The sequence below is a fragment of the Electrophorus electricus genome, chromosome 16 (genome assembly GCF_041902795.1).
Source record: "Electrophorus electricus isolate QZ-2024a chromosome 16, ASM4190279v1, whole genome shotgun sequence".
Classification (NCBI taxonomy): domain Eukaryota; kingdom Metazoa; phylum Chordata; class Actinopteri; order Gymnotiformes; family Gymnotidae; genus Electrophorus; species Electrophorus electricus.
In genome coordinates, this window is record NC_137512.1 from 4998082 (window position 1) to 5007500 (window position 9419).

At 44.3% G+C, this 9419-nt stretch overlaps 1 protein-coding gene across 6 annotated transcripts in view; it reads left to right on the forward strand.

Moving 5' to 3' along the window:
* Positions 1-9419, forward strand: part of egf (epidermal growth factor) — a 43550-nt gene that overhangs the window by 5102 nt on the left and 29029 nt on the right. For 5 of the 6 annotated variants that reach the window (XM_027014198.3, XM_027014196.3, XM_027014194.3 and 2 more), the window contains exons 5-20: positions 45-250; positions 702-815; positions 1173-1295; positions 3558-3680; positions 3766-3891; positions 4012-4148; positions 4442-4590; positions 4836-4940; positions 5855-6078; positions 6464-6631; positions 6828-6971; positions 7194-7319; positions 7619-7735; positions 7985-8110; positions 8235-8357; positions 8497-8665. In XM_027014198.3, coding sequence (XP_026869999.3) covers positions 45-250; positions 702-815; positions 1173-1295; positions 3558-3680; positions 3766-3891; positions 4012-4148; positions 4442-4590; positions 4836-4940; positions 5855-6078; positions 6464-6631; positions 6828-6971; positions 7194-7319; positions 7619-7735; positions 7985-8110; positions 8235-8357; positions 8497-8665 — 2280 coding nt within the window. The remainder of the gene's footprint in view (positions 1-44; positions 251-701; positions 816-1172; positions 1296-3557; positions 3681-3765; positions 3892-4011; positions 4149-4441; positions 4591-4835; positions 4941-5854; positions 6079-6463; positions 6632-6827; positions 6972-7193; positions 7320-7618; positions 7736-7984; positions 8111-8234; positions 8358-8496; positions 8666-9419) is intronic. The other variant, XM_081698819.1, reaches the window with a different exon arrangement.

Here is a 9419-nt window from a genome sequence, read left to right on the forward strand (position 1 = left end):
TTCTCAGTCTTTTCTCAAGGTTGCCTATTGTTTATATTCACCAGATCGAAGTCTCTGAAGATGTCGGTTTTCCTGAACTATGTGTACATCACAGACTCTTTGTCAAAGAGTATAATGAGAGTCAACAAGTACACAGGGGGCTCTCCAGAAAAAGTCGGCTCCAGAAAGATGCTGCATGTTCCTGCCGATATCCGAGTGATTCATTCCACCATCCAGCCTGTAGTCGAAACTGGCACTCCCTCGACTCCTGGTCAGTTCGGGAATGTCACAGGCTCTATTTCCACCTCTGTCCTCGCCTCTCTGTGACAACAGAGAAAAAGGAGAGCGTGCATGATTCATGCAGAGAAAGGCTTTCATTACTGAACGTTAATTTATGACATTTAATATCGGCATAAACTAATAAGTAAATAATAATGATAATCACAGCAATCACACAGTAACAATCAGAATGCCTTACTCAGGTTATCAGTAATCAGTAACAGAATACATTTTGATGGCAACCTTCCCAACTTTGATTGTCACTGTTCTATCGAACAATTTCTGAATTCCAAATATATATATATATTTACTTTAAAGCCCACACATGTCTAAGCACAGTCCCTTTCAGATATGTTTATATAATGAAGCATTATGTATTGTTATTATCTTGTGGTGTGCATACACTGCATGTGTCGTGTTTATTGCTTGCGGTGTGTGTTCAGTGTGTGACCCTCAGACCGAGGAGTGTGTGAGTGTGTGCTCCAGTCCCAGAGGCTCTGGCCGGTGTGACTGCAAGGCAGGCTTTAGCCTCAGCAAACAGGGAGGCTACTGTGAAGGTACACTGCTCCTCCTGATGGAACTGGTGAGGTAGAGCTAAATTAGCTAAATTAGCTTGACTTTTAACAGTACGGTGAAAATGGCAGGGTAGGAGTAACTGAGTGGCTCAATAGTCTAAGTGCTAGTACTATCAAGGTGATGGCTGTTTTGATCTCAGATGATGCCAGTGCTATCCCCAGCTGGGAGTGCGAGACAGATGGCTAAAAAACAAACAAACAGGGTTATAATTAAAGAAAAAATTATTCCAGTCTCACTCTGACTTTTGCTCATTCCCCATTTTTGTCTACAGCTGTTGTGGTTCATTAGCATACCTGTTGGTCTCTCTCTCTCTCTCTCTCTCTCTCTCTGTGTTTTAGATGTAAATGAGTGTGCCCGCTGGAACCATGGCTGCTCTCTGGGCTGCCAGAATGTTCCGGGCTCCTATTTCTGTACCTGCCCCAAAGGCTACACGCTCCTGCCTGACACCAAGACCTGCCGTGGTGAGAGAGAAGCGGAAATGATTCTAATACATGTGTGATAATATGTCGATAGCACAACCATTCAAAGTACCAGAGGCTTTGGTGGGGCGTTATGGTCCTGTTGCATTGTGGTCCTGTTGCTCACCCTGTAGAGTTGCTGAAAAAATGAGTGAAAGTGAGACCGTTCTGAAACCATGAGGTAGATCTGAAAACAGATCTGAGACAGTTCTGAAACAGTGGGATAGTTCTGATAGCATGGGGCAGTTTTGAAACTGTGGGGTAGTTCTGATAGAGTGGGGCAGAGCTCAGACAGGGTATTTAGATGAGGAGAGAGGTAAGATCAGCAATAGGGAACATATGTAGTCAGCAGCTTTGCAGCACTAAGCAGGTTTAGAGCACAGCAACACCAAGGACCAACAGATTAACCACACACACAATGAGCACTACCTCATTCTCACCCCACACAGACAGGTACACCCATCTCTCTCTCTCTCTCTCTCTCTCTCTCTCTCTCTCTCTCTCTCTCTCTCTCTCTCTCTCTCTCTCTCTCTCTCTCTCTCTCTCTCTTCCCCCACATGTCTATGTCCCTCTCTCACTTTATCCCCCTACATACATCACTGGCTCTCCTTCTCTCTCTCTTTCCTCACACCCCACATGCACATGTGTATACATCTCTCTTTCTTCCCACACACATCTCTTTCTCTCCTCCTCTCTGTGCCGTTTGCCCCCCACCACACACACACACACACACACACACACACACACACACACACACACACACAAGGTCATACTGTTAAATTCAGTATGGAATCTATTGTCAGTAGTGATGACTCAGTAAACTTTAGTAACTGGGAGATATCGGGTATGGGCAGATCAGAGGTGTGTGATGTGTTTCACTCAAGGTCCATGGGGCTAGGCCTGCTTCAGAGAACAAGGACACCTCCAGGTCCAAGTGTCTTCTGCTCACAGGGAATCCTCAGTCGCACTTTTACCTTTTTGGATGGGATTATGGGCAAGATTAGGGGTTTGACATCATAAATGGATTGCAGGGAATCTCCTGATAAGAAGCTTGTTTCTCCCAAACCGGCTGGCTTTGTTAAAGTGTCATCCACTGGCTCAGGTTGGCAACCATGTACACCATTAACATAATGAGTCATCACGACCCGCTCTGTTTCATCATTGCTTCTTAATACTATCTTTGCTTAGCACTGGCTGCAGCTTAGCCTTAAATAAAGAGTCCAGAGTAACTGCCCTGTGCAGATAGTTGGTTAATGTGACTGAAGAGCTCCTTGAGTAAAGTTTAGGGGCCCTGATAGATTTTCATTTTGACTTGGCTGCCTTGGCACTCAGCAACATGCAGCATTCTCTCTGGAATAAACCTATACATAGCCTGCAGGATTTTGCATTCATTCATTCATTCATTCATTCATTCAATTTTTGTTTGCTACTTTCTTTTACAAGCATCATATCATGTGCTTTTCTTTCTCAGCAGTATGCAAATAATAATACACAGAAAAAGTGCTAAAAATTACACAAGAGAAATAACATTTAGGAATTTTGATCACATTCTCATTCTAACTTTTCCAAAAGCTCGGCTAAAAAGTGTGTACCGAATCAACACACAGTCTATATTATGTATTAAAGATAAAGTTTGTTTACTAAATGTTTACAGAATGTGAACAAATTGGATGTTTATTGAATATCAAATGTGATTGTTGAATGAGTACAGTCATCATAGTTCAAATTAATAATTCAACATATTCCTGTGTGAATAAAAAAAATAAAATTATATTAATAATTTACACACATACCCTCACTGAATGATATTTTAATTACACTAATGGTAGCTGTATTTTCTAGTCAGCCAAGGCTGGAAGCAGCTCTACTCTGTTAGCAGTGCTATGAGTTGGCATAAGTATTAATGTTAGCATTAACATTAGCATACTCTATGTGCTGTGGATTAATTTAGAGATCGTTGTCTAATCTGGCTTTCAGATGGATTTGACTGTTAGGTTCTAGTTTTGACCATTCGTAGAGTATATAGATTGACTCAAAGAAGAATCTAAGTCAATCTAAACAGGGGTGTTTAAAGAGTAAGTGTATGGTTTCCGTACAGAACATATCTGGTGCCTCTCTGAGGTACTTCATCGCTTTGCAAATATGTGTTTCTCTGGATCCTCTGCTGCATGTGAAGGCCCTGATCACTAAAATGAGTTGGTGGTAGCTGGTTGTTATCAAATCCTGAATAAATGTTTCGTGTTCCCCGTGTGAGTGGGTGTGCAGAAATTGAACCATGCGTGGAGAATGGCACACTCTGTGATCACGCATGCACACACACACCAGAGGGGGATGTGTGTGTGTGTCCAGTTGGATCCACATTGCAGCCTGATGGACATTCTTGCACAGGTGTGTGTGTGTGTGGTACTGTATTGTGTCATCACTTCTGTGTGAGGGAGGGTTGGTACTAAAGCAGTATCTTTGCTCATCTCAGGTTGTCTGTCTATGGATGGAGGGGGCTGTAGTCAAGTGTGTGTGACGCTGTCACCTGGCAGGTGGGTGTGTGAGTGCCAACCTGGATACCAACTACAGCCAGATGGCAAACAATGCAAAGCCACAGGCAAGGCCAAGTACACACACACACACACACACACACACACACACACACACACACACACACACACACACACACACACACACACTTCCAGGAATCGTGAGATTACTCTCTGCAATGTCTCAGGTCCTCCAGCTTACCTGCTGTATGCAAACACAGTGGACATCAGGAGAGTAAACACAGATGGAACTGGGGACAGGAGAGTGTTGCAGAACTCTGGAGAATCCATCCTAGCTCTGGACTACGACCCAATGCAGGATAAGGTTTGACACGCGTGTAATCACACTCACTCCAACTGGAAGGGCGCGTCATGACCGTATGTCCATGCTGTAGCTGTGAATGTGCCATTCGCCATCCAGTGGCCACAAGGTGTAATTACAATATCATCATTAGACTGGAAAGATTTCTTTGAGAATTCTGTGATTTAGTATTTGTCACACACCTTTTTCTGGTTTGTTACTCATTAATTTTAGTGTAAGGTTTTCTTCTCCAAAACTAAGGGATAGGTTATCTGGATCTGGAAATTCAACCGGAATAAAATGTCCTTGTGGTGCAGGTTTACTTTGCCAGCATTTCCCGGCATCAGATTGAGAGGGTGTCCATGGAAGGAGGATCCAGGGAGGTGCTGCTCTTTGGTGAACTGGACATGCCGGAGGGTCTGGCTGTGGACTGGATCAATCGCAAACTATACTGGACCGACACAGGGTAATATCACACACTCACACACACACACACACACACACACACATACACACACACACACACACAAACACACAAACACAGTCACTCTCACACACACACACACACACACACACACACACACACACACACACACACACACACACTCACTTATATACAGAAACAAGTGCACATACACACTCACACACACACACACACACAAATGCGCACACACACACACACACACACACACATAAGGTTATCTGTTTCAGGTTGTCTTCGATTTCCCGGAGTGGTCTCGATGGTGTGGACAGGGAAGTCTTGGTTCATGAAAAGATCCTGAAACCCAGAGGCATCGCAGTCCATCCTCAGGCTCAGTAAGACTTTACAAGACTTTACTAGTGTGACAAAATACTCTAAACCAAACGCAAGTAGAGCAAGACCTCCTCAAGACTGAACGGAAAAAATAAGTGTTTTATATAATCTGGCTGGTGACAGCTGGAAACAAGTGTGTCTAATATTCCATGATCAGATGCAGATCAGAAAGGGACAACCACAGGCATGGCTACAGAAGGCGTAGCTCATTTATGCAGATGCACACTGAACCGTACAGTAGAGGTATTCCGAACTGCTGATCCAAGTCCAGTCTTGGATTATGTCATCACCGGTAGTGAAGCGAACATTTATGTAACTGGAAACTAGATTCTCACACCTGACTCTTGGGTACAGGGAAGAGTGGATCATCTCTAGGACAGCTGTCAGGGAAAGAGAACGCACCAGTGAGCTCTTCTCTGTCCCAAGCGTTCCTGTCCCCGACTCTACGTTCCCTAGCCTGCCCGAGCTGCCTCCAGAGCTCGACAAGGAACAACACACACGCATCTGTCAAGCCTTAGGGATCGAAATTGAATGGGGCAAAGAGAGCGAACAAGAGAGAGAGAGGGAGAGAGAGAGAGAGGGAGAGAGAGAGAGAGAGAGAGAGAGAGAGAGAGAGAGAGGGATTTATATAGGCCCTTTGGTATGCAACAAGTTAGCACAGGAAGAAGAAACAGGATGTCCATAATGTAAAAATAATAGGACAAAAGAAGCCTGCTTAAAAACATTCATACGTTCATACGCGTACATGACAGGTACACATCAATCTTACAGACAGCTGTTTCTATATCTCTGCTAATTACCTATAACTTACTGGTATTTATTGATTACTAGCCATAAAACCATTAAAAAGAACTGGATCATGCATGTGCATTAATAAACTTGATGTGGAAGCATTCCTCTCTTTGGCTGTCTGGAGGATGGTATTCTGGACGGACATGGGAAGCCGTCCCGCGGTGGAGCGTTCAGGACTGGACGGGACGGGACGCGAGGTGCTGGTGAGATCTGGCCTGGTGTCTCCCAGTGGCCTGTCTCTGGACTACACCTCCCAGCGACTGTACTGGTGTGACATCAGCACAGGAATCATTGAGTCAGCCAACATGGATGGGTCTGACCGACACACGCTGAGCCAGTACGAAGTAGGTGAGGCTCTACCACATACCCAGACACACACACACACACACTCTCATACACACCACGCACGCACACACAGAGACACACCCAGGTACAAACACACAAAGTTTTTTCTGCTGGTACATGTTGTACATAGAATGTTATGTCTTTGTCTTTTCTTGAGTTAAGTTTATTCAACCAAGATAAAGTTGCTAAAGAAAACCTCTAGATTCAAACACATTACATAAGCAGAAAACATGATGTAATGAACATTTCTAAAAATGTGTAAATTAGCAAAACCAATGGAACCATTCTAGGACCTTCTTGTGATGAGATGATTCAGCTCACAGAAACTGAGACACAAGCCAACTAACATGTAATGGATCCATTTATGTGCGCGTGTGTTTGGGGCCAGCGCGGCCGTTCGGTGTGTCTGTGTTCGAGGACTCGCTGTGGGTCAGTAGCTGGGATGATAATCAGATCCACCAGCTCACTAAGAGGACTGGGCATGACTCGGAGTGTTTCCGTGGTGATCCTGTGCAACCTGCTGCCCTCGTAATCGTGCATCCTCTTGCCAGACCAGGTATAAACGCACTGCCATACCAGACGCACTAGACACACTGCTCCAAGGTCACCAATCGTGAGAGCTCTGTTTTAACCATATATTGTGCAATCTTTTAAAATTGAAAGGGAGAGACAGCGCAAGGGGGGAACTGACAGAAAAAAAAGAGGGATGGAGAGATGGCGAGAGAGATAGTGGTGTTGCGTTGTTCTCCTAGGGACAGACGCTTGTCTCTATGGCAACGGGGGTTGTTCCCAACTGTGTGAGAGCACATTTGGACTGGCTCGTTGCTCCTGTCATTCACAACACATCCTATCAGCTGATGGAAGAACTTGCCTTCCCACAGACACGTCATCTTCGGGTCAGTCCAGCATTTTCCATCATGTCATCCAGCTCACATATAGTCACGTGAAAATGGAAAATGTTCATTCTGAACAATATTTTCCCTACATCATACAACAACGTTTCCTGAGACCTACTTGGCATGAGTAGATTTATGGAATAGAACACTTATGTGGAGATACAGCACACAGGCTTGGGAGTAAAAGACAGGTTCTTTTGTGGGTTTTTGTTTGGCATTCAGAGACAGGTGGTGAGGCACAGAGGCTGAGGAACGAGACTCTGAGTGATGAAGGCGTACCTCTGGCCCTGTCCACAACAGCCTCGCTCGCTGGCGAGCCGGCGCCCTTCACCGAGACCATGGTGTCAGGTACCCAGCCTGAGTAGGCGTCTCGTTCACATGGGTCCCACTGCCTCTGCAGTGAATTGAAATGCAAAGTTATGCATCATGCTAAAGGTTTTAGGTTACACGTCATACTAAATTAAAGTTACATTCTAAATTAAAAATTTTTATAAGAGGAATCCCCACTGACAATAGATGATAATGCAGGACGTATAGGGAGGATCAGGATCTGTTTCAGATCAATACGTGTGATCAGGATCTGTTTCAGAGCAGGGAGTCTGCTCCTCAGTAATGACAGGATGGTGTCTGGTGTGCTTTCTCTCTAGACCAGGATGAGTGTTCTGCTCTGAGCTGTGGCGTGAATGCACAGTGTCTGCTGGTGGAAGGAACTGCTTCTTGCCATTGTCTGCGCGGGTTCACTCATGATGGACAGCTGTGTGTGGGTAAGCACCACCTCCCATGCCTACAAAGAATAAACATTATCAGGCAGAGCGGGTCTGTGTGTGTTTTAGTTACTTTGTTCACAGTGGCTATTGATGACTGTTATTTACAGAATCTTTGAAAATTGGTGTGTTTTATGTGTGAGTGCAGAGTGATCATTGAACTAATTCATTGATTTCTGTCAAAATAGTGTACAAATACACATGATGCATCGATGGTGTGTGTGTGTGTGTGTGTGTGTGTGTGTACAGATACTGATGAATGCACAGCAGGCTTGGCTGAGTGTAATAGTCTTCGCTCTGAGTGTGTGAACACAGCAGGTGGATACTTCTGTCAGTGCAGAACAGGGTTCAGTGGAGATGAACATCACTGCATTGGTGACAGAAGACACACACACACACACAGACCACCTCTGCCACTCACAATGTGAATCTGTGAACTTCTTCCTTTCTTTGACAAGTGTTTGGGCATGTATGTATGTGTGTGTGTGTGTGTTTTCAGATATAGATGAATGTCATCTGGAGATACACAGATGTGATGTAAATGCCATATGCCTGAATACACTGGGGGAGTATGAGTGCAGGTGTAGACATGGTTACACAGTCTCTGGGTCCCGTTGCCATGGTTAGCACCTCTCTGTGCATTTCAATGATTTAGTTTAAGACCACTCATGCAAATGTCTTACTGAGTGAACAGTGGAACCAGCCTGGGACTGCAGGAACAGGGTAGTCATACTGTCCATAAATTTTTTCTCCTGGCGCAGAAGATCCAAAGGGCGCCCCCTCTAAGCCAAGCACGAGCAGTCCCCTGGATGTCACGTTTCCGTGGCGACATGATGACTCTGTGCAGAGCTGTCCATCCACTCACGATTCCTACTGCATGTATGACGGAGTGTGTTTCTACCTCCCCGAGCTGGAGTCCTACATCTGCAAGCAAGTGCTCCCACGCACACCCAAACACAGCAAAGCTTTCAGCTGCGCACCATTGCACTTAGCTCCTCAAACTACTCTGTGTGCACAATTATTGGATAAGTTGTATTTTTGAGGATTCATTTTATTTTTGAACAACTACAGTGCTCTCGGTCCATCCAAAATGTTAATAAACCTCAAACACGAATATTTAAGAAAGCAAAAGCGACTTTGGCTTTCTTAGGAGAATATCTGTGTGCATAATTTTTTTTACCAACTTTTAGTGTGCAGAATTATTATTGTGCAACTAAATGAAAAATAGAAGTTTTCCCATCTCACTTGTTTATTTTTGAGCTGTTAAAGTGAGAATAATAAACAAACAACACAAAATTTACAAATAAATATTTCTGACATTAAAAAAAAAGTCAGTTACCAACATAGCCACTCTTCTTTTCAATAACAGTCATAAGCCTTCCATTCATGGAGTCTGTCAGTTTCTTAATCTGTTGATCATCTTATTGTGCAGCAGCAACCACAGCGTTCCAGACACTGCTCAGAGGGATGTACTGTTTTCAATCACCATAAATCTCCTGTTTAAGAAGGGCCCACAAGTTCTCAATAGCGTTTATGTCAGATGAGGAAGCGGGCCATGTCATTATTCTTTCATCTTCAAGGCCTTTACTGGCTTGCCATGCAGTGGAGTACTTCAATGCATGTAATGGAACATTTTCCTGCATAGCATGGTCTTCTTGAAAGATGCAGACTTTCTCCTGCACCA